This window comes from Hyaena hyaena, unplaced genomic scaffold (assembly GCF_003009895.1).
Source record: "Hyaena hyaena isolate Hyena2069 unplaced genomic scaffold, ASM300989v1 scaffold_316, whole genome shotgun sequence".
In the NCBI taxonomy this organism is placed as follows: Eukaryota; Metazoa; Chordata; class Mammalia; order Carnivora; family Hyaenidae; genus Hyaena; species Hyaena hyaena.
The window spans coordinates 1125654-1150220 of record NW_024080946.1 but is presented as its reverse complement, the minus strand read 5'-3'; the positions used below and the strand labels follow the sequence as shown (position 1 = coordinate 1150220).

General features: G+C 67.1%; 1 protein-coding gene across 1 annotated transcript in view; it reads right to left on the bottom strand.

Annotated features, from left to right (window-relative positions):
- Positions 1–2594: 2594 nt before the first annotated feature.
- Positions 2595–24567, bottom strand: part of EEFSEC (eukaryotic elongation factor, selenocysteine-tRNA specific) — a 215008-nt gene continuing 193035 nt past the window's right edge. Inside the window, exon 7 of the mRNA XM_039248618.1 lies at positions 2595–3096. Within this exon, the coding sequence (XP_039104549.1) occupies positions 2906–3096 (191 nt within the window). The 3' untranslated portion in view covers positions 2595–2905. The remainder of the gene's footprint in view (positions 3097–24567) is intronic.

Here is a 24567-nt window from a genome sequence, read left to right as displayed (position 1 = left end):
CTCTGCAAGCCCAGAGTTGGGGTCGGCCGCCCCCCAAGGGAGTGCACGGGGCCCCCCTCACCAGCATCCCTCCCGGCAATCAAGCCCGGTGCTGGCTGAGCTCAGCTAATTAATGGCATGGCTCTTTTATCAGCCAAGTGCTAATTACTCTTTTTAATCAGGGCTGCCTCTGTGGAGGCTCGTGGGGGCCCGGCAGGGGCTGGCGGGGGGGGGGGACTGGGAGCCATGACCTCATCCCTCCTCACGCAAGCCCCACAAGTGCTGCCCTGGAGTCCTCCCCTGCTGGACGGAGCCCCCCCCGCCCCCCCCGCCGGCCAATGCCGCTTTCTTCCAGGCCCTGCCTCAGTGGCCCCCTCAGCCCGGTCACGGCGACGGATGGAGCTGGGAGGCTGTGAGCAGGACCGGCCTTGGTCTCCAGCAGAGAGCGTGGAGATGCTGACCCCGGGGAAAGGCAGAGGGGCAGGGAGGGCGTGGGGCCTACATCTACCCCGGAGGGTCCCGGCTCACCTTGAGGGGTCTCTGTCCACAGAATGGGGGCACCAGGTTCCATCCCCCCACCCGCAAGTCCCTGTGGCCCCGGACCCGTGTCGCCACCCTGTGCACACCAGACCTGACCCCCCCCTCCACCCCACCCCTGCACAGACACACCAGAGATCTCCAGCCCGAGAAACAACCCTGAGGTCCACACGCGCCCAAGGCACCAAGGTCCGTTCACACACCCAGACACGCAGACACGGGTACCTGGGACAGACACACAGACACAGACACACCCCGGCAGGGCGGGGCCTGGGAGAACAGAAGCTGCCCCGTCTCCTGCCCGGGGCCCCCAGGGCTTCCCGTTTACCAGACTTTATCTATCAGAAATATATTAACCCAGAAGCCCGTTTCCATCAGAGTCTCGATTCCAGGGACATTTCCAGATAAGCCTTATCTCGTTGCTGGTGCATTAGCCCGGCGGCCGGGGGCTGCCCATCACGGCTGCCCCTCCTGCCCCGGCCGGGGGCGGGACGGCTGCCCATGACCTCATTCTGTGCGCACGGGGGCTCGGGGCAGGGCCCTGCCGCCCCTCATCCCCCCCGCACCCCCCTCTCTGTCCAAAGCAGGGCCCCAGAGGGCACCTCTTTCCAAGGACACATCTGAGGCCTTGAGGCAAGGGGGTCTTCCAGAGCCTGGGTTCAAGTCCCAGCTCCGCCTGAGGCAGCGGCACTGGTCGGCTGAGCCCGGCTCCCACCCCCTCCCACCCCCTCCCACATCTACAGTCCAGGCGATGCTTCCCAGCCACGTTCCCAGATCCGGGGACTCTACGGCTGAGACGGTGGCTGCAGTGGGCTTGCGCTCTCTTCTGCGGGGCTCAGGGCTGGCGGGGAGCCAGGGGAAGGGGACCCTGCCATCAGCGTGCCCCTGGACGCTGGCCCTGCCCCTGCCCAGCCACCCGGACTGCCCGTCTCCTCCAAGGGCTGTGCCCGGGCCCCAGCCCACTGATGGGCGCTTGTGTTTCTTGGGATGCCAGGCCTGAGGCTTCTGGGAGTCACACTCCGGGCGGCTCCGCCTCCTTCCCTGGGCTTTGAGCGCCGTCTTCGGGTGAGGTGGGAGGCAGGGGGAAAGGTGCGGTGGCTGTGGGGACGGTGGCAGAGGCCCTGGAGAGATGGCTGACCTGGAACACAGCTGGACCTGGGGCGGCCGCACCGCTGGTGAGGGGTTCGTAGAGCCCTCACCTTCCAGGGTGAGACCACGTCTGCTGGGGGGTGACATGGAGGGCAGTGGTGAGCCCCTGAACAGCCCCATAAAGCAGCCGCTTTTGTTCTCACTTTATACACAGGGACACCGAGGCAGAGGTTAGGGGCTTGGCCAAGGTCACACGAGCAGTGGCTCGAGTCCACGCCACCTCCCTGTCGCCCATGGATCTGCGCCCAGAACTTGTTCGTGCTTAGTGGGCGCCCCTCTATGCCTGCGGGGATGGGGGGCTCTGTTGGGTCACATGTCCCCTCATTTGGAGACAGTGCTATGTGGTCAAGGTCGGGGGGGCAGGAGGTAGCCTAGGGGCGGGCTCAGGGCCTGCGGGCCAGCCACCCCCACACCCGCCCTTCCAGGACGCTGCTGCTGGCCCGCGGCCCGCGCGCCCGTCCCCTTCCCCTCCGCATGATGCACGCATCGCCAGGTTACAGGGCGGCGCCCCCCCCCCCCTCATCTGGAGGCCACATGACGTCTTTCAAAGCGTTGATTTCCCCTCGTTAAGTTGGTTTCACCACCTCACTCTTTCCCGGGTATCCACGGCTCGGGCTGGGTGGCCGGTGGGGCAGGGGAGCCGAGGAGGGGGCTGCCTAGGCTGGGGGGGGTGCGCGGTCCCCGGCCCGCGGTGCGCTCTGCACAGGGCTCCTCGCAGGCCTGCACCTCCACACCCTGGGGACTACGGGCCCCAAACTCAGGGGCAGAGGCCTAGGGACCTGACACCCTGCGGCCCCCTCTGCCCCCGGGGCTCTGAGTTCTGGTTCCTCCCCCAGCCGCACTCTGGGAAGGACCCTGGCCACTCCCTTGACGCTGCCCTTAGGAACAGGAGTCGGGGCAGCTCCCAGGGAAGCACAGAGACGAGCAGAGAGGGCAGGCACCACAGGACATTTATTTGCAGCCCGGAAGTGCCAGGCCACCTGGGGTCAGGGCGTGGGCCGGCTCTCACGTGGCTGCTGGCCACCAGCAGTAGGGGGGAGGGTGCCGGGGTGGGGGGGCCGCCCCCCTCGGCCCCAGCCCTGGTGACACTGGCACCCCCCCAGGCTCGGTGCCAGGCCCGGGGGCCGGTGCCTCCAGAGTCCTGGGGACAGGGACCCACTGAGGGAGGTCGAGGCACGTCTGGTTGGGCATCTGGCATCTCAGCCCAGCCTGGGGCGGGGTGGCCCTGGGGGCGGCACCCTCAGGGAGACTGCACCATGCGCTTGTGGGCGTCGAAAACATAACGCTTGAAGGACAGGCTGAGGGTCACGTGCTGCGTGGGCTCCGGCTGCTCCGCCCCCTCCTCCTGCCTGGCGGCTTCCCCGCGGCCGGCCCGGCCCCGCTTCTTGCCGGTGGGCGCCAGGATCCTCTTGGACTCGGGGCTGAGGCCGCCTGCGAGGCACAGAGAGCGCGGTTAGCCTGCCGCTCCCCAGCCTGCCCCCTGCCGGCCGCACCGGCACACGCCCCACACCCGGCCCAGCCCATCTCCAGGCCCCCCCACACCCTCCGAGGCCACCCCCACCCCGTCCCTCCCCAGCCCCCCGAGATCCACGCTCTGCTCCCCTGTGTGCCTGGGAGGCCGACCTCTGCAGGAAGCACTGGGGCCTCTGGTTGGGGCCAGCCAGTGGGAGCCCCAGAGGACCAGGGGACGAGAGGAGAGAGCAGCTGGGCGCTGCCCCCTGCCCCCTAACCCCGGAGCTCCTGTCCGGGCTCCTTCTCCCTGGGCTCTTGCACACTCTGTCCCCCCACCCCGTGCAGGGGCGGGCGCCCCCCCCCATCTCACCGGCTCCTTTCAACCCCCCTCTGGCCACTCCCTCCAGTGCGTACAGCGCACTTTATGTTCGCCCCTCCGGACGACTGACTGCGTGGAGATCAGTTCCCGCTGACCCCCTGACGAGGGCCAGCCCCCACCCTTCCGGCCCCGTCACCCACTGCTCTGTGCTTTCCTGCAGCCCCGAGGCACGCACGGGTGTTCCTGGGCTCCCCATCGAGCCTCTGCAAATGCTGTTCCCTCTGCCTGGACACCCTTCCCTCCCTGCTAATGGAAGAGGCCCTGAGCATCCCGGAACGCCAGGCTGTGATCCTTGATGTGCGGCCGCTGGGAGAGGCAGGTGGGGCGGCGCCGGGCGACACCGCCTCCCTCAGAGAGGGCGCCTACTTCTAATAGGCACAGAGGGGCCGCAGCGGCCAGTGGGCCCAGAGGCCGGGGTCTAGAGGGGCGGCAAGTTGGGGGTCGGCACGGGGCGCAGGGCTCCCCCCCAGCAGGCCCCGGTGCGCCCTGACGCGTGTCTGCCGGCACGTGAAGGGCATCTCCTTGGCCCAGGGCTGGCTGGGGGCTAGCGGTCTCCCTGGGGCACGAAGGCAAAGGGCAAGTCTGATGCCAAGCTTCGTGCCGGGAGGGACCTCCGCGCCCTCCGGGGCCAGTCGGGGCTCTGGGCGGCCGCGGGGGTGGCCTGTTCTGCCCCCGAGCCAGGCACGCGGGGGAGGGTTGGCTGAAGATGTCAGCAGGCCCTTCCTCTCACAGACGAGAAGGCGGAGCCTGTGGAGGGCGAGGACTTCCTCCAGGTGCCGTGGATTTGAACTCTGGGCTCCTGTCCGACGGCAGATGCAGGTCAGACCCCTGCCTGGCTCGGTGGGGGTGCACCTGAGGCAGAGCCCTGAAGATGGCTCCACGGGGGAGTAGCGGCCGCGACAGCACCCTGTCCTGGCCCCGCAGCCCCGGGCGTCCAGAAAGGTGGCCAGGAGGCTGCGGAAGGGACGCTGCAGAGCGTGTCAGGGACGGCTCTGCCTCCAGCGAGAAGGACGCGGTCTCCCTGCCCGCCAGGAAGGCTGGGACTCGCAGGGGGGCGGGGAGCACGGCGTGTGATCACAGGCTGTGCGCCTCGGGGCTGGGCGTGGGTCGGCCCCGGGCCAGGCCCCCACGCGAGCACCAGGTATCTGCCTCCCTGAATGGCAGCCCCGGCCTCCCTTCTGCAAACAGAGAAGGCGGCTGGCACCAGACCCTGACAAACGGCACGGGCGGCCTGTCTCCCTGTGGTGCCAGGCGGTCTGATGGCTGACGGGGCGCGGGGCTCCCTGGCGTCTGCGCCGGGCTGCGGAGACAGGCGGGGCCCAATCGGCGGTCCATCTCGCCCGCGCTGGCTCTCGTTACACGCGGCGCATTCCTCGCGCTGCCCATGGCAGGCAGAGCCAGAAAACCTACCTGGCTCAGGCAGGCACGGGGCCGTGGGGCTGCTCTGCTGACATGGGCAGGCTCAGTCACCTCTGTTCCATGCGGGGACGGCCTGGACACGATGCCCAGGAAGCCTCACCAACATGGACCTGGTCTCTGGTGCAGCTGAACTTGGACTTGGGGGACACGTTGCTGGGAGCTGCTTGGTCTTGCAGTGGCTCTTCCCTCCCCTTCGCCGAACGGCAAAAGGAGGGAAGTGGAGGGCGGGTCCGGGCGTCGGGGGTCAGGGCTGCTGCCCACCCAGCCGCCGGGCTTCTCCCAACCCGCCCCTGGGTCCTTTGTGGGAAAACACTCCCAGAAGGCTCTGGGACCGGAGGCTCCGGCAGGGAGCACGCAGAGCGGGGCCCGCCCCCCGCGGAGTTTACTGGTCTGAGAAGAGGCAGAGAGGAAACAAGCCGGCACGATAATCCAGAGAGAGAGCCACCGAGGCCACCAAGGACACAGGGCTGCTGTGTCACCAGGAGGGGACGACGGCCCGGTTGCATGCGCCCAGGGTAGGCTTTTCTGAGGAAGAGCTCCAAACGGGGACCAGGCCACAGGCAGCCCTGGGCAGGGTCTGCAGGTTCCGGCCTCCGAGTGCCGAGTCCGGGGCGGGAAGGGGCGTGAGCTCCAGCGTGGAGGGCACGTGCGGCTGCAGGCGACCGCGGCTTGCCACGTCCGCGTGGTGCTCCCTGTGACCCAGGCTCTCTGGGCGCCTGAATCAGGGAGGGTCCCAGAGACTTTGGGGGCTCAGAGTGGGGCCACCGTCCTGTCTCAGGGACCCCCCGGAGCATCCGTGAGAGGCCCCGCGGGTCGGGTGGCAGTGTGTCGCTCCTCCCGGGATGGCCCCCAACGTGGGCAGCACGTCTGGAGCTCCTGGCCTCTGACCTCTGCGTCCCCCCCAACACGACCTGGCCCGTACGTGTCTCTGAGCTGCCCCCCTCAGCCCGACGCACCGGGTGTGTTCCCACCTCGGGGCCTTTGCATTCACTGCTTCCTCTGCTGGAAGATCAGCCCCGGGAGTTCCGTGGCTCCCGGGCCCACTGCCTTCTAATCGCTGTGCGAGGGGCACCCCTGGTGAGGCCTTCCCGACCGCCCCCCCCCCCCCAGCTCAGTTGTCTTCCAACAGCTACTCCCACCTTCTGACATTCTGCTCTGAGTCCCTCATTTTGGCGTGTTCTCTGCCCCCGCCGTGGGCAAGCCCGGCACCCGGAGCCCTCCCTGGCCCCCGGGGGGGCTGAAGAACGCGGGGAACGGACAGGTACTGGATGAGGCCCTGAGAGCCGCGGCCGCTCAGCCCCCGATGCTCCCGCGCATCCCGCCCCAGCGAACAACCTGAGAGCCTACGCACACCTGTCACCACGCACGCACGCGGGCACTTGGCCCTCGCAGCTCGTGGGGCCCGGGACAGTGACCCCAGGTCTCCAGGTCTGGATTCACGAGGCTGCCCCACCCCAGGCTCTGAGTGCGCCATGGAGGAGGGCGCCGGGGCCTGTGGGAGGGAGTGTCAGGGCGGGGTTCGCGTGCATTTGCTGCGGCAGAACGTTCTGGAGATGGGGCGACGCCCCGCAAGAGTTTAGTTGTACAAAAGGCAAACGCACGAGTGGACTGAAAACCCCCGGGAACACGCGTTTGTTGGAGGATCCCGCTCTAACTCTGGGCTGCGGGGACGTGAGACCAGCGGCTACCCACCCACCAGGCCGTCACAGGTCGTGGCTTCGTCTTTCTACTTGTCTCCACGTCCCGAGGCTTCTGTGAGCCTGGGCGCTCTGCTCGCAGGCCGACTCCCACGGGCCACTGGCACGGCCGCAGGGGGCCAGCGGGAAGGGAGGAAGGGGAGTGGCTGTCGCCCTGGCCGGGTCTTGTCTCACGTCCTGGGTACGGCTCTGGGGGCTGCCGTGGGCCAGGAAGCTCACTGCCGTGTCTGGGCCAACGGCGTCTCTGCAGCAGCCTGGCTCCCTGGGGAAGGTCGGGCCGAGCACCCAGGCCACGCTTGGGGCTCCTTCGTGGCCGCTGAGAGCCCGCGGCTTCCCAGGCTGCTGCCACCGCATCAGGGATGGTCACTGGGAGGCACAGGCTTGGGGTGTCGCTCCCCACGACCCCCTGCTCCCCACTGTGCTGCCCCACCCCCAGTGACCTCCTCCCGGGGCCTGTCCCCACGGGGGTGGGGGCTCTAAGGCACATGAGGGGCTCTGGGCTCGGGGTCCAGCAATGGGATAAAGTCTATGGCCTTGCTGGGTGTGCGAGAGCCTGGGTCCTCCGGCGTGGGCCTCCCTCTGCGTGCTCTCCCCCCATTCGGCTTATGCCCCAGCACATATGCCTGCGTGCGTGTGCGTGTGTGTGTGTACGCTCACGTGCATTAAGTGGGGGAGGGGCAGAGGCAGGAGGCTGAGAGAGAGAGAGAGAGAGAGAGAGAGAGACAGAGAAGCTTAAGCAGGCCCCACGCCCAGTGTGGAGCCTGACACAGGCCTGAGATCATGACCAGAGCCGAAATCAAGCCGGACACCTAATCCACGGAGCCACTCGGGCGCCCCAATGTTTGCTTTCTGTGTCCATGTCCCTGGTGGCCTGCTGGGGGTGGGGGCTGCCCGTCCGGTACTGGCCACAGGGCACAGGGTGGGGGGGTTCGCCAGATGAAGGCAAAGGGGAGGAGCAGACTCGCCCAGGTGTGCAGGGCGGCGGAAGTAAGAGAAGCGCTTCCATTGGGCCCGTGCCTCCAGACACAGAAATGCCCGTCTGAGGGCTCCTGGCCCGGAGGCCAGGCTTGGCCCCCGCTCTGTGTGCCCGGCAGCGTGGGCACCGAGTTCATGCGCTCCAGGTGTGAAGTCCGCTCCGTGGCCGCTGTCGCACGGGGCCTCCGGACCTCAGTGCTCCTTCTCCCGGGCCTCGGGCTTCTGGGAGCCTGGCTGCCCCCGCCCCGGTCTCGCCGGCCGGGATGCGGTGGGGGCGGTGGGCGTGACCTGGGGTGACGCTGAGGGCCCTGGCTCTCCCCGGGGACACTCTCCCAGGGCCGGGCTGGCCTTTCTCACCGAGTGCCAGCTGCACACAAAGGCGCAGTGGGCCGGAGGCTGCCGGGTCGTGGCCGGGGCCGGGGGCAGTCAGGGAAGAATGCGGGAAGCACAACTGCTTCCCAAGCCCTGGCCGCGGGCGCCGCCCGGACACGGCCATCAAAGGCCGGCAAATTGCCTCCAATTGCTGGCGTCGCTTTCATGTTGGGGGCCGGACTGGACGAGGGGGCTCCATGCTCGTGGGCGGCCTGCACCCCCCCCCAGTGGGAACGGAGCCCTCGCCAGCAGCCTGGGGTCGGCGCCCCCCTCAGCGGCCCCGTGGGGCTGAAGCCAACTCCGGCCGCCCCGGCTTCCCCTCCTGGAACAGGCAGCTTTGGGAAGAGCCGAAATGACGGGGCAGCAAGGGAGCTGGGGGCGGGGGCGGGCTTTTTGGGGTCAGTGTCCTGGTGACGACGGGTGGGCTGGGGAGCTCAGAGGGACACTCCCGGCAAGCCAGGCTGGACTGACCTATGGGGGGGCCGAGGCGGATGGCCGTGAGTCCAGCCAGGTGCCGAGTGTAGACTGGAGGCTCGCCTGTGAGCGGCCCTAAGGACGGGACCTCCGTCAGCGAGGGGGCCGCCCGACGGCCTGGCTGCCCCGTTACCCCGTGGGCCCCACGGCCAACCCCACCTGTAGAAAGCCTGCCCTGTTAATGAAGGTGCCCTGCACAGGTCACCGGTGGTCGCGGGAGGCAGGGCGGCACAGCGCCCGAGGACACTTCCGACGTGGCTAACGTGGCGGCTGGTGCCGGAGGTCAGCCTGGCCTGGAGTGGGCTGCGGGGCGGGGCTGGGGGCCAGAAACGGCAGGCGGACTCGGCGCAGGGCGGCGTGGGCCCTGTGTGAGCTGAGCCCCGACGGCGCCCGCGGGGGGCAGGCCGGTTTCTGGCGCAAGGCCCAGAGCTGGTGCTGGGGGCCTGGCGGGTCAGGGAGCCAATGGGGAGGCCTGCGGGGGGAGAGAGGAGGGAATGGCCAGCGGGGGCGGGGGATGGCCCTCGCGGGCCCCAGCCGGCTCCTTGCCGGGGCCCCTGACCTCATGCGTGAGCGTCTCTTTGTCAGCCCGGTTTTCGGCGTTTATCCCTGGGAGTGGGGGGGGGGGGGGGCGGGGAGGGAAGCCGCCTGGTTTCCTCTCCTTTCCCTCTTTCCCTGCCTGCTACGGACCCCCCCCACCCCGCAGGTAAACAAAGATGCAATTTGCTTTAAAAAGATAAGGTGATTAAGTTTTTATCAGACGTGTACTCCGCTGTCCTGCAACAAAGGGAATTAGGGGAAGGCGGCGACAGAACGGGCCCTTTATTGGAATCGCGCGCTTTCGCAGGCTCTCGAGCGCGCACTCGACGGGCTCCACGCGGCCCCTTTGATTGGGCGGAGGCGAGGCAACGGGCGCCCGCACCCCCATTTTGATGTCTTAATGTTGCCTAATTCCTCCTTTAATTTATATTAAGCTTCTTAACAGCAATGATGAATTCTTCAAAAACAAAAAAGGACCCTTCGCGCAAATCTTTCCCACACCGTGCAAATTGAAATTATAATGCAGTCGAGCCTTTGGAGATTGGGGGGTTCGTGGGGAGGGAAAGCCCGTGCATTGTGTGCAAGGAAGGATTTTGTTTTCAGGCAAAAACAAAACCCTTTGGAAAAAGGGAACGACTTGGTCTCAAGAATCAGAGGCTCGATTATCAGAGGGGCAGCCCAGGAGGGCAGTTTCCCGTCACCCGGGGGACAGTGAGGGGCCAGCTGATGTGAGGCTGGGGCGTTCTGGACTCCCCAGCACCATCCAGTGTCGGCTCCCACCTGTCCCTCTCGGGGGCGGCCCCGTGCTCGCCTGGGGCAGGGTCGGGTCCCCCTGAAGTGGCCGGGGTGGGGGGCCACTGAGGGTCAGGGTCCCAGCAACCAGGGGCTTCACATCCCCTCCAGGCCATTCCTGGTGGGCAGCCCAGAGGTTCATGAAGGTTCAGACCTTTGCTGGACTCTGCGCAGCCCCGAGCGGGGGAGGGGGGCCGCCTGGCATCCCTGGTTGGCTGGCCTTGTGCCCCGTGAGGGCCCCTTCCCTCAGCACCCCTCCAGGCCCCGGCCTCTGGCATTTCTGATCTGCCCTTGGGTCTGCCGCTGAAGAGATCTTTCCGGAACAAACCCCTGACCATCCCTCCCGGCTCAAAACCCCCAGCCATTCCTCAGGCAGGTGTCCAGATTCCTCGGGGTGGCCCCTCACCTTCACCACTCACCCCTACACAGCCCCCAACCCAGCCGCAGACCTCACAACTCACCCCTGCACGGGGCTCCCGCCCACCCCGCCCTGGTGCTGTGCTGGTGCTCCCTCACCTCGGGCTGACTCGCAGCACTCGCCTACCGGGCAGACCTCGCTCCTGCGGTTTTTCAGCAGAAGGCTGAGCGTCGCGGCTCGGCCTTCCCTGACACCGTCCAGGCCCCTGTCCTCTGAGGGGACCAAGGCTTCCTGGACCCCGTCTAGACGCTGTCCCCCCTCGGGACACGAAGTGCAGCCGCAGCAGGGGCTCCAGGAAGGGGGCCGCCCACGCTCTGCCTCGTGTGCCGCAGGCAGGCCCGGAGCCGGCTCTCTCCCAAGGATGACCCTCCCCAGGGGTCAGGGCTCACCCAGTGGTCACCCTCCCACGGCCCGGCTGCCAAGTCACGGGGGGCCTGGGGAGCAGGAGGCTGGCCGGCGGGCAGCTGGGCCGCGAGAGCTTGCGGGAGGGCACCGGCCTCGCGGGCCCAGATCAGGGGCCCGCTCCCAGCGCCCAGGCCCAGCCCTCGGCTTACACTCCCCGGGGGCACCGGTGGTACAAGCACGCGGGTTGGGACCTGACGGTTCGGAAGGAGGGGCCAGGTGCTCCGGGAGCACAGGTGTGCCTGGAGGGGGGTGCCAGTGGCTGCGATCCGGGGATGGAGCTGAGCTGCCTCGGAATGGCAGTTTCTGGAAGGGCAGCCTAGATGGCGGTGCTCCCAGGGGCTCCTTCCGGCTGGCCCTTGAGGCTGAGGTCTCTGGGTGGCTCGCAGATGCCGCCTGTGTCCTGCGGCGAGGGAGGAGCAGGGCTGAGGCAGGCTGGGACGGTGCGAGGCAGTCACTCGGCCCCCCCCCCCCCGCCCCCGGCCCCCCCCATCCCAGGGACCTTAGCTAGCCTCCTGGTCAACAACGCAGCCAGCCAGCTGGGTTCAGACAGCATCTCGTTCAAGCCTCCAGACCCCCTGTCAGTCACTCTGCAGAAAGGGGAGGTGACGGCCCAAAGTGACACCGATGTGAATGGGGAGCAGCACTTTACGTCCGAGCCTGTGGCTTCACACGGCTGTCGTCCTGCTGCAGGCCCGGCGTCGGGCCACCCGCCTGGCCGCCCCGGGGCCCACGGCCTCTCGCTGGGAACGAAGGGCAACGCAATGGGGGGGGGGGGCATAGGGTGGGGAGGGGATGGCAGGAGGCAACGGCGGCGGCGCGCCTTGAACGGCAGGTACCTCCTGGCCAGGGCACCAACGGGGGCGGGGCCAGGCGTCTCCAGAGACTTCCCCACGTGCCCCTGGGGTCCGGGTTCCAGCGTGGGGGTGGGGCGGACGGCTGGACTTGCCGAGGCCGACTCTGAGAGTGGCCGAAATGGCAGAGAGGGCTCTGAAGTAGACAGCCCATCAGGTGTGAGGCGGGCCTGGCCCAGGCTGCCCGAGATGGGCGCGAGCCAGTTCTCGGTCATGTGGAAAAGACCACCAGCGGCCACCCCGGTGCAGCCGCTCCCTGGGGGTGGGCTCTGTTCATACACAAGGAAACAGAGGCACAGAGAGAGCCAGTACGTGCCCAAGGTCACACAGCGAAGATGCGGTAGGCTGAGCGCAAACTTGCAGCCTGACTCCCCGGCCAGACGCACCTCTGCTGCGCCCCGTCCTAGCGCCTGTGGGGCCTCCCCCAGGCACTGGTCCTGCCCCCCAAGACCCCCGCCATGGTGCACGGGAGCTCATTTCTGACCGTGACTCTCTAAGGGCAGAGACTAGATCCCAGAGCCGGGCTCAGCGTGCGGCCAGGGAAGGGTCGGACAAGCACTTTTCCATGTCCCAACCGGCTCAAGGAGGGTGAAATATTCACCCCGTCACTCAGAGAAACTTTGGCCCAGGGGTAGGGAATGATTCACCCAAGGTCACACGGTTAGTGGCCAACGAGCGGCCATCCCTCGCAGTACTGCCTGGTCCCACGTTCTCTTCCAGGTACTGCAGGCCATGGCCGTTCCCCTTCTTCCAGACGGCACCGCAGAATGCCACTGGCGGGAGCCACGCGCACACGGACGCGCAGGTGCGCACACAGGTCTCTGGACCGAGAGACTCCCTCCCGGGGCGGGGGGGGCAGTGACCAGGCCAAGGCGCTTTCCCGGAGATCAGCTGCAGTGCGAGCTGCGCAGGCGGGGCCGGCGGGATGGTGGCCAGAGACGGAGCTGAGTGCGGGGCCCAGGGCTGGACGCCAGGCCGTGTGAAGTGGGGGCCTCGCTGCCCGGCTGCGAGCTTTGGGGGTCTCAGTCGGGATGAGGGATGACGGCTGACGGCAGTAGGGCCTGCGGGCGTAGCCGCCTCCAGGGGACCAAACGCCGGTCTCCCCAACGCGCCCTCCACGCAGAGGCCAGGATCCACCTCCGAGCAGGTGGCCTCCTGCGGGGACGGCGCCTGGAGGCCGGCCAAGGGGGAGGCGCTGGCTCCCTGGGCCCCACAGAGACTGTCCCCCCGCCGAGGGACTGAATTTTAATACTCGCAACACTCACTCCCTAAATGTGTACACTCTTTAACAGCGGTTAATCTTCCATTAAAATACCTAGAGCAGAGACTAAGATAACTGGTTTAAAAGGTAGAGCTTATTGACAATAAAAGTCTTCTTCATATTGCTTTTCTTTAAAAAAAAATTCCACATATTAAAAATGTCATTTTTATGACTTGGGGAAAAAAAAACCTACCTCATCCAGGATAATGAAGGCGAACAAAGGCCCCAGGAACAGCCATCTTCCGGGTCCATATGCGGCGCCCTGATTACCGTATCAGCCCCGTGTGCAGAGTGGAGGGGCGGCGGGCGGGCGGGCTGCCGTCCTCCCCGGCTGAAGGGAAGGGTGCGGGGGGAGATCGGGCCCCACGCACACTCCCGATTTGACAGCTGCAGGCTCGGGCGGTTTGCCCCTCCCCGACCCGTGAAGAGTGCAGTCGGGGCTCAGGGGGCCCACCCCCCGCACAGACACAGCCCCTCACAGGGGATCCCAGGTCGGGCGGGTGCTCCCAGGCCCGCGGAGGCCGGTCCGTGTGGGGGGCGGACGCACCCACGCGGCATGCCCGCGCCCGCCACGCTCCCTGAGGCCGGCCGTGCCATCGCCGGTGCGCACGGCGTCCATCTGACAGCTGTCTGCCGCGTGTGAGGGGCACCCGCCACCCCTCTCCCATGCCCGCACGGCCGCGTGGGTGCCCGGTGCCCCGCACAGGGCCTGGCACAGAACAGGCACCTGCAGGTGGATCACTGCCCATCCCCCGTCCCTGTGGGATCCCTGGCTGTGGCTACCGGCGCCGGGGCCCCGCAGGCACGGTGGGGGTGAGGTACCCTCCTCCCGCTCGGTGCTGGCCCTGCAGCTGCTGACAGGCTGATGGGGGCCCTCGTCCACTAGAACGTGGTCTTCTTCTCCCAAAACGCCCTCTGTGGCTCTGCCCCGGGCAGGGTTTAGCACGGTGTGGCCACGGGGCTCAGGTCCTTCATCGTGGCCTGCTGGGGGTTACTCTACGTGTGGGGAGGCCGCCCCTGAATCTGGAGCAGTACGCAGGCTTTGACCTGGAGTTCCTCCATCCAGGAGTGTGCGTGAGGCCCGGGGCTGGGGACCGCGCTACTGGATCTGAGCCGGGATCCGTGGGTGTGTCTGTGCCAGTGTGAACACACGGGGGGTCCGGTCTTGGAAGAGCAGCATGCGTATCAAAGCACAGCCGAGCGGCCACCGTGGCCCATTTCCCAGCCCCACACAAGCCAGCCTCGCACCACAGCTGCCACCGGAGCGTCACCGGGTCAGGAGCTCGGGCTCTGCGGGGTACCTGGGGGACGGCCCCATACATCTCAGTTTCCGTGTCTGTGAAATGGGCCAGCCAGTTCCCTGCTTTGTCAGAGTGGAGACCAGCCCCTCGGAGAGGCCGTGGGCGGCTGTGCCTCAGCGCTCTGGAGAGCGCCTGGCGTGGGGGGCGGGGGGCGCGGAGCCTGGCGTGGGGGGGCCCCCGCGGGTGCACCCTGCCGTCCCCGGCCCTGGGAACAACGCCTTCTTCTCTGTGTTTTACCAAGCAAAGCGCGTGGAAGCCTTAAACAGCAGGTGCCTGTGCTCTTTGTGCCGAGGAGTGAGCTGCCCGCTGCTCTGTGTCCTCGGGCGCGTGCCTACCGCACGCACGGTCCGGCATGGGTGTGACGGCAGCGGCCCAGGCGGCCCGAGGCTGGCTCAGGGGGAGGCCCTGTCCTCTGACGACCCTCACAGGCCAAGAGAAAGCCAGGGGGCCAGGGGGCAGCTGGCAGTGGCAGAGCCCGGGGCGAGGGGCTGGACCTACGCCCCCCTGCTTGGATCACAGCGCCCCCCACCGGCCGAGGGCACTCAGAGCCCCGCAGGGAGCAAGCCTGGCCAGGTACCCAGAGCGTCCTGTGCCACCGTGGGCAACCGGCCAGGAGGGCACGGGTGCAGTCCCCGGTGCGGCTGGGGCGTGAAGACTGGACAGAACGGCCCAGGAACCCCGAGGGGGGCGGGGGCCTCCCCACCCCTGGGGCCCTGCATGGAGCAGACAGCCGTGGGGGGCGGGGCCCCCCGCTGGGCCTCGTTGCAGGGTAGGGGCCCTACGCAGGGCCTCACATCTCCAGCTCGGGCGCACTTCTGGGGGGCATTTCGGAGGCCGTGCCAACCCGGGCGGGCGGGGGCTCTTCCATCTCTTGGGAAGATGGAGGAAGCTGCTGCCCCGAGGTCTCGGCCGCTGGGGGTGGAGACAGTCTCACTTCTGGATTTCTGGAAGCAAGGAGAACGCCGGAAGACACTGTCTTCCGAGACCAAAAGAAGCTCAGGAGCCGGCCCGGGGCATGGGGTCCGTTCGCTCTTACTCAGTCACGTTTCCCGACGCCTGCTTGGTGTCAGGCACCGCGCTGGGCCCTGGGCCTGGCGGAGCTCACGCCCTGGCGGGGGGAGGCCGCTCGGCCAGGTGACTGCGGCAGGCGCCGGTGCTGACGGGGCGCGAGGAGGCACCGAGGGCTCCCGGCTGCCTCTCTGGGGCCCCGCAGGCAGATGAACAAGCGCGCTGCTCAGGCCTCTGAACTTGACCAGAAGTTCACACGCTGCTCTTGCATCTCCGGGGGTCAAAGTTCGAACCCGTCTAACATCCCCAAAGGCAGAGATAGGAGCCAAAGGTGGGAGCGGCCCCTCTGCATGGTCAGTGCCAGGAATTCTCTGCACCCCCCGCGCCAACGCTGCCACTGTCCTGCCCCCGATAATCCATGGCTACACACCTCCCCCCCACCCCCCCGCAGGGGTCCAATCAGAACGGCACAGGCTCCCACGGAGGCTGTGGGCCCCTTGCCTCGGGCCCCAGCCTGACGGTTTCCCACGCGCACTCGCACCTGGGCCGTGGGCTTCGCCGCGCTCCATCCTAGACCACCTCTCCCTGGCCCTCCCTGGCCCCCGCCCCCCGCCTCTCCTATCACCCCTCCTCCGCAGAACAAGGGGACGCAGGCGGAAGAATGGAGGAGGGCCAGTGACCTCCACACGACAGCACCGCGAGGCGCACTGGAGCCTGGAATGCCGTGCCCAGCTCTCACTGGGCGGGAGTTCGGGCCCCTGCACTGGGCAAGCCCCGTGCATTTGTCTTAATCGTGACGCTGCATTGCCAATCACACCCCAGCTCTCTGAGGGGGAGGAGAGGCCCCACTCCACGAGGCAGCGACTCTCACAAGACATGGGTAACTCTGGGGATACAAAGAAAATTGAGGCCCAGTGCCTTCTATGTATTATTTTTTTTTAAAGTTTATTTATTTTGAGGGAGAGAGACAGAGCAGGGGAGGGGCAGAGAGAGAGAGGGTCCCAAGCAGGTTCCGCTCTGCCAACTCAGAGCCCGACGAGGGGCTCAAACTCACGAACCGTGAGACCATGCGTAAGCTGAGCTGAAACCAAGGGCTGCACGCTGAGCCGACGGACCCACCGGTGCCTTCTAGTTAAAGTGCAGATACTGGGGGTGACCTGCTTCCCGGACGGTGGCGGCTCCGAGCAGTGTCTGGCCAGAGGCTCATGGGACTCCGGACTCAGGAGGCTGGCGGCCCCGTCACAGCCAGGAGACGCTACGTGTGAAGTACCGTCCCCGAGCCTGCCCCGCGTGCGGCGAGCCCTCCCCGAACGCTGGCGGCTGTCCTCGCGCCCAGGTCGGCGGCCGTGACTTCAGGCGCTCCGAGCTCTGCCGGCTCACGGCCACCCCAGGTCAGACCAGCCGGGCTCCAGGTTCTGAGGAGGGACTTGGCCCGGACAAGCACCAGGCCCGAGGCCAGGCTCAGGCCGTGTCAGAAGGTCAGCGGGAGACGGGGCTCCTGGGCCCGGTGCAACGTCCGCTCTCCCGAGGGGCACAAGGCCCGCTCCCTGTCCGGGTGGGTCCGTGAAATCGCTGTGTCGAATGAAAACCAAAAGCCCTTCCGCTCTTCCCGTAACTGGAGCGCGTGTAGCAGCCTGGGGCTGGTCCCCTGGTGCCCGGGGTGGGCTCTCCCGCCGACCACCACGGCCTCGGGGCGGCCGCGTGAGCCCCCTGGGCCGGCGCGTCATCTAGCAACTCGGGCTGAGCAGAGCCTGTGTCCCCAACGGGTGGGAAGGTGCCAGGTAGCGGCGGGTGGGGAGACGGCGGGGGATTCGATGCCCTCATGCCCCTCAGGGTGCTGAGCCCGTGCCCCTCTGCAGACGGGTGACAAAGGTCCCCAGCCTGCCGCTCCTCCCCGTGGCCCCTCTCTCCAGGCTGCTCGGTCTGTGGACACAGCCGGTGGCCTCAGCCCTCAGCTCCTGCCCCCCCCCAGCTGACTTGTTCTCTAAGTGACAGCTCAAGCTGACGGTCCCCTCTGGTTCCGCCTGCCCTGGGTCGGGGCCGGCTGTGCGGGATGGGCCCCCAGGCTCCTGGGGCTCTGACCTCGGCACACGGGAAAGGGGGGCATCTGGTGGGCTGGAGGCCATCGGCCTCGGGGACCCTCTGCCTTAAATCAGAAAAGCAGAGTGGGTACCCCCTGCTGCCTCCCACTTTGCTTTCCAGACTGGGTTTCAAAGAGCACCTGGCGGGCAGGGCTGGCCCCTCTGCTGGACACGCACCAGCCGCGCCAGGGGAGCCACACGGCCAACGGGAAGCCCAGGCCGTGAGACGGTACTGGGCGCGGTGGGGGGCAGGCTGGTCCCTCGCTGGAAAGCAGTGAGCCTGTGGTGGGGGTCCCTGCCGGCCCCTCTCACCACTGGGTGAGCTCCGAGCCCCTGGGCGCCCCCGGGCCCGACCTGGAAGCCCCCGGCGTTCCGGCGATGCCTACCCCTGGCTCGAGCCACACTGCTGGGCCCGCCCAGGGTGCCCTGCACCACCCAGCTGGCCTTTCCCGCTGAGCTGTGAGGGCTGCTCCTCCAGACGCCCGCTGGGGAGGCCCACGGCCCTTCTCAGTCTGCACGTGCCCGCTTGTCTGCAGAGCTGTGCCCCCCGCTGGGGGTCCTGAGAGCTGGGACTGTGGGGCGCTCCGCACCCAGCCCCAGGCCTGAGCAGGGTCGGGCACACGCATCGGCTCGGCATCTACCAGAGCGCGCTGACTCGGCCCGCTGTGCAGGGGTCGTGCCCGCAATCACTGGCGAACAGAGCACGACATCAGAAGCTGGCAGGTGCCGTGGCTTGTTCCGTTCTTGTCTGAACGTGCTTGTCTTGTCCACGTTTAGCCACGGCAGCCCTGCGGGGTAGCAGCCCGACTCGGAAAGGAGGCAACGGGAGGCCCAGAGAGGTGAAGTCGTCTGCCCGAGAACCCACAGCTAGGTAAGCGGTGGACCGGCGTGCTGGCCGGCGTGGGCTTGAGAAGCCGAGTTCTCACCATCGGGCAACGGCGTGGCCCTGGCGGGCCGGGAGGGACCGGGCGCGCACCGCGCGTGCGAGGGCTGCAGGGTACTGACCGCCTCAGGGAGACCACGGAGGGCCCTCCAGGGGGGATTTTAAGCCACGACCTGAAGGAGGGACACGAGGAAGCGTGGGAAGGAAGAGGCTGGAGCTTGGAAGGAAGGGACTTAAGGCTGGTGTGGGGGGCGGGGAGCGTGAGGAGTCGGGCCCGGAGGCCGCGAGCCGCGGGAAGCCACTGGGCCGACGCCTGAATGCACGGACGACCGAGTGACTAAATGCACTGTCGCAAGTCAGAGACGAGAGCCATGCAGGGAAGGGGACAACTGCTCGGGGACGCTGATCCCCCGCTGTCCCCACCAGAGGCCCCTGAGAGCCGACCCCCACCTGCAGGGAGTACACCGACCCCTTCCCCCACGTAGGGTGGACTGTGGCTGAGCCCCGGGGGGGCCCGGGCCCAAGCACTGGCAGCAGGGGGTGGAAAGCGGGCCAGGCAGGAGCCACACGAGATGCTGACCCTCTGCCCAGTGGGCCAGACCGGCGGGTGCAGGGGAGAGGCTGGGGGTGCAGGGGAGAGGCTGGGGGTGCTGGCCCGCTGAGGCTCTGCGAGGGGCTCCAGAGGTCCCAGGGGTGGGAGGGACAGAGTCAGGTTCTGTCCTTGACGAAAGGCCAGGGCTTTGCGCATTGTCCCCAAGGGACCCCTGCACCAGTGATTGCGGTGCTGAGTGTAACAGGGAGGGGAGAGGGGGGAGTGCCCGCCCACAGCACCCTTGCGGGGTTCTAGGGGCACCCAGGTCCTGGGGGATAGTCAGGTGGGCCGCTGCCCTCGCACACTGGGTTGACCCCCAGTCTCCTGCCTCCCAGATCCACCTCATTTCCACCTGCCTCCCAGCTGCTCGGCCCGCACACCTGACTTTCTGCAGGTCCAGATGCCCAGGGCCTCTCCCAAGCCCGCGGCTGCACAAGGCCAGCCAAGACCACCTCTTCCAGGGAGTCCTCTGTGCTGTGCAGATGAGTCCCGCAAGCCCTGGACGGGCGGCTGGGGCTGGGCGGCCTCATGACTCGAGGACAATGGTCAAAGCCCATACTTTGGTAGGAAGGGGCTCAGAAGTCAACAAGGCAGTGGGTGTGAAACAGCCAGTGCGTGCATGGGACACGGTCGACACTTGGGGGGGGGGGCTGATGTGTGGCAGGGCCACCTGAGGCTCCGTTGGTTGAGTGTCGGCTCTCGATTTGGGCTCAGGTCATGATCCCAGGGTCACGGGGTCGAGCCCCATGTCAAACTCTGCACTGAGTGTGGAGCCTGCTTGGGGTTCTCTCTCTCTCTCTCTCTCTGTCTCTGCTCACACACACACTCTTGCTCTATCAAAATATATACGTAAGCTTTAGAAACAAACAAACAAACAAACAAATAACGCTGTGGGCCCACATTCCCGGGGCGAGCACGGGCTGCCCCCGAGTCCCCTGCCGCAGACTCGGGACTCGGCAGGGCCGCCTGCCTGCTCCTGGGGGCGTCCCCGAGTCCCAGGCCACCTGACAGAGAACTAGGTCGTGTCTCAGGTGTGAGCAGCCCTCGGGCGGGGACGCCTGACACTGTCGGGAGAGCCCCAAGGAATCCAGGCCGGGCACTGCGCCCCGGGGGGGGATGCGGGAGGAGGGGGGGGCTGGGCAGATGTGCTGGAGACTGTGCCACCTGGGCCCCTTCTCAGGTCTCTGAGCGGTGGGGTCTTTGGAGAGGTCACAACGGTAGGGAGAGTGGTCCACATTCCACGCGGGCGGCCAGGGGCCCAGCCTCGCGTGGCCGCTGCCGTGTGCCCTCACCACTTCCACGGGGGCAACACGGCCTCGCCCACCAGACTGTGGGGGGGCTGGGTAGGGCAGCCCCTGGTGCCCTTAGTCCAGCAGGCGCTGGGGAAACGGCGGCCCCTCAAGACCGTAACCTTGGACACATCCCCTCGCCAGGGCCCGTCGCGTTCACGGGGGCCTCCAGCTGCGCCCCCCCCCGCCCCCCCGGCCAGCAGCTGTGCGCGTGCGCGTGCACTGGAGCTGAGGCCGAGCGGCGATGGCGCTGCTGGGAGGCCCGGGTGAGTAAGCAAGGTCACCGGGCCGGGTGAGGTGCTGGGCACCCCTCGCCTCCACGGCTCCTTCATCACCGAGTCTGGTCCGGTCTGCGGGTTAGCTTTCTCTGCCCCTCCATCCGGGCTCATGCCATTGTCCTGGACCCTCTGACCACACGCCTCCCAAAGCGGCCCAGGAGATTTTTCTAGAGGCTTCCCTGGGCTCCTGCCAAAGACTCTTCGTGGACCCACCCTCCCTCGGGGGGCGGGAGCCCTGACCTCCTCAGGCATCAAAGCATCCCATGCCACGTCCCGGGCTCTGGGCGGCAAGGGTGCCCCCTCTCCTGAGCACGAAGGTCCTTCCCCAGGCCGTCACTCCCACCCTCCTTCAAGGCTGAGCTCAGTGCCACCTCCGCCGAGAAGGCTTCTCCCCCAGCTGGCCGGGGTACTGCTTTTCTCTGTGCCCTCTGACCGAGGGGCCGGGGCCTCCTTCCTGGGGCCCAGCCTCTCAGCAGAGGGAAAAAAGGAAAGTGTCAGCCGACAGGGAAGCCAGCCTCCACGGCGTCTCTGAATGACTCACTCACCTTCACACGCAGGACACGTGACACCCAATTCTGAATTTCTAGTTTGTCCTGAAAAGCCAGAGGGCCTATGCTCACATTCCCACCCTGCGGCAGGGGTGCGGGGTGGGGAGGGCCTGGCTGCCCTGTGGGCCCACAAGCTAGTCTGTGTCACGGCTGAGCACTGCCTCCTTTACCTGAGACTGGGGCCCCTTATTTCTGCGACCCGCCTGTCCCCTGGAGGCACCCAAATTGGCAGTCGAGCAGGGTAAGCCTCTGAGCCCGAGGCCCCGCCCCCCACGCCCCTGCAGCCCAGGTGCGGCGCCTGCGGGACAGGGCGCAGTCCAGGCTGTGGTGGCCCGACGGGCACGCGCCTCCTCCCCGTTCTCGCCCAGGAATTGGGTGCGCGGGCCGGGGCCCGGCTGCCAGGACCCACACCGGGCGTGGGCGCAGTTCAGCGGTGCGGCCTCATGCGACAGACACCTCGGACTCTCTGTGCCTCGGCGTCCTCACCCCAGCGGCGGGGACAGCGGTGCCGCAGGCCCGGGGAGTTAGAACGTGAAGCCCCGAGGAGCGTCCAGTGCAAAGTGGGGTCTAAACAGTGCCCGCCACTCGGGCCCTACACCACGAACACCGTCAGGCTGGCCTCCACCATCCGCCGAGCACTCAGCACCCAGCACCTGGCTCAGGTCCTGAGTACTTGCTGCGCACCCGGCCTGTCCTGGGTGTGGGGGACACAGCGATGTGTGTAACGGGGACAGACTTACAGCCAGTACACAGACGAAGCGGGGAGAGAGTTCTGTGAAGGAAATGCAACGCGGCAAAGAGCGACGGCACCGGGTGGGGGGGTGCTGTTTGGGACGGGGGCTCAGGGAGGCCGGGCCGAGGCCCAGGGCGAGGAGCCGGCTGCAAACATCCGGGCCCTGGGGGGCTGTCCTCGGGACCCCACGGGGCAGGGAGGGGGCTGGGGTGGCCGCCCCGCTCCGGGAGGAACCAGGCGGTGCTCCCCCACCTCGGTCGGCGGCCTTTTGGGGAGGCTCTGAGCTGGCCCAATGCCCCTGCGGCGGGAGGCCGGGGACGGGCTGTGGGGCGGCAGGAGGGAGGCGGGAGGAGTTATTTGTTCTTCTCTCTCTCTGTGCTCTTTTTTTTTTCAGGTTCATCCTCGCTTGGCGGTGAGGACACGGAGAGAGAAAGGGCAAGAGTTGAGAGTGGCAGGGATTTATGAGCTCAGAGTGCAGCGGGTCGCCTTTGGCAGGGGTGGGGGGAAGGGGGCTCCTTTTGCCAAAACAATATTTAATTTTTTTTAAAGGCCGCTACAAAGCCATGATTAAGCTCAGGGCCCTAAAACAAGACCATAAAATCGAAAAATATTTATCTGGAAGGGTGGCAAGTCCAATAAAAGTTTTATGAATGTTTTATAACTGCCCTGTCAGGAAGCTGGCCTCTCACTCACCTCCCTTCTGTGAAAAAAATAAAAACAACACAGGCACGCAAACGCACGCACTGGCACAGGCTCGCACGCCCACGGGCACCGACACACTCAGCGACACGGACATGCGCTCGCATCCGTGGACACGGGGACTCAGGTGCGCACACAGCCCACCCAGTCCCCCGCCGGCCCACGTCCTCTGCGGGGGGGAGTGGGGCACGGGGCGGGGCACCAGCGTGCGGGGACCCGCCTCCCGGCTCTGGGCACGCCGCCCCCTCCTCGGCCATGTGGTCCGGCTCCTGGCTACGCTGCCTGCTGATGGCACGTCGGGTCCAGCCGAGGCCCCTCAAGGTCCAGGAGTCTGAAGGGAGCTTTCTGCTTTGAGGCCTTAGATCTGTCTCCTGCGGCAGCTCGACTGTCAGGGGCCTTACTCTTCCTAACCACCCACGGGCGTGGGTGTTAGGGCCCCTGAGGCTCGGGGGTGTTGCCTAAAGTCACCCAGGAAGTGGCCTCACCGAGGCCTAAGCGCCTTCCGAGGTCTCTAGCGCCTTCTCCTGTCCCGGGGCTGCGGAAGAGTCCACACCAGCCTCTCTCCCTCCTGCCCCCGGGCCCCGCCAACCGGGCCGTCTTGGCCGTCTGTGCACTGCCTTTCCTGTACACAGACCCCACCTGGCCACGACCGTGAACTCTGACTCATGGCCCAGGTCTGTCTGTAACGCTGCTTCACGCGAAGTCCTCTGGGTATCGTCGAGGCCGCGTGAAGCTGCCCTCTCCCCGTCAGGCCTGCCCCCTTCCTCTGTGGTGCCCGTCTGTCCGGAAGCGTGTGCCCCCTCGGGGCTGTGTGGCCGTCCCTTTGATGGAGCTCCGAGAGGGCAGGGGACAGAGTGAGGTCTCTTGCCATTGAGCTCCCAGCCTGAGCCGAGGCCGTGGCACAGACGGGAACACCACAGGAAGGAGCGAGCCGCGGCCCTCGAGCCTGGAGGCAAGCACGTGGCTCCTTCAAGGTATCTACTGCGAGAGCCTCCTGTACAGAAGTCTTTGCCTTGCCAGCCATGCGCCTGGCACGCGCAGGTGCTTCCGAGCCCGCTCACCTCCCCGGCACGTACTTCCCGTCCGTTAGGCAGTGCGACAGGCTGGAGGGCTACGAAGCGGCTACAGGCCCACAGGGATCCGACTTCGGGCTACAGGCGGGAAGCGGCCTTGGGCAGAAATCAGACACAGCGAACCAGGGGCCCGATTTCCAGTTAAGCACCCAGGTTTCCCTTCACCTCCGAGAGCTGATGAGAATCCCCCGGGTCTGTTCTTCCGGGGAGGCTGGAGGGGTCCCCACAAAGGCCTGACATCCCGTGCCAATCCTGGGCTTCCGAGAACCCTGGGCAAGCGTTGGGGACAGAGCGGCTCCGGAAGCCCAGTGACTGGCTCCTCCTCTGGCAAGAAGGGGTGGGTGGGGCAGGGCCCGGGCTGGAGGGGTGGGGGCGGGGGAGGGGCCCCTGCCCACGGCTGAGCACATGCGAGGACCAGACAAGTGCGCTCCTGGCGCCTACGCAAATGCCCCGACACTGCTCAGCCGGTGACGGGCACGCCCACCGTGGCACACGGAGACCACGGGTCACCCGGAACGCGGCCCCGAACAGCGAGGGCCCCTCGACACCTGGTTCAGCGGGAGGCTGTCAACATGGAAAACGCTCAGGGACCGTGGACGCTGGAGGCACGGTGTGCAGGCAGAGCAGGAAGACGCACGGGGGGGGGGGGCTTCACTTTATCGGCACCATTCTGTCCTTAACACAAGGGAGGGGGACCATGAGGGACTCCCTGACCTTGCTGGTTTCAGGCGGTCTGTTCTGGTCTGTTCCGTGGGGCCAAGGCCTTTCAGGCTTACAGATCTTATTTCTATTTTTCAAAAATCGAATACTGACTAAAAGGACCACGAGGTGCAGGGACATGAGCTGTGATGTCACCACGGCTGTGCCCTGGCGGCCCCTGCCCCCGGCCTCAGTGCCTCATCTCCACCGGGGTGACGAGGGGACCGCGGCTGTCACGCTGGGCCTCCGGCGCCGCTGCCACACGAGTCCTGGCCCCTTGCTCCCAACACACCCGGCCTGAGAGGCGCCGGTGGCCGCAGGGCCCTTTCTCCTACCGGGGAAACAAGGTCGCCGTGCTGTGTGGCGGTGGGAGCCCCGGGGACAGTCGATGAGGCTCAGCCTCACTGGAGGTCAGGGCGGGCTTCCCAGAGGAAGCTCCATGATTCCAAAGAAGACTCTTCCTCGGTCCTTGGGTTCCCTTTTGTTCATGGAATTCCTTCTAAGTGGGTCCCTGGCCACAGGCCTCCGTGCACCATGGGGGCACCTGCCCTAGATGATCCCCCCCACCCGGGGAGGCTCCGTTCCCAGCAGGGCCACAGCACAAAGCCCCTGGTGCCACCCGGGTGGACAGGGGACTGTGCCCGGGGGAGGCCGGTGGCAGATGGTTTCTGTCCACTGCGCCGTGT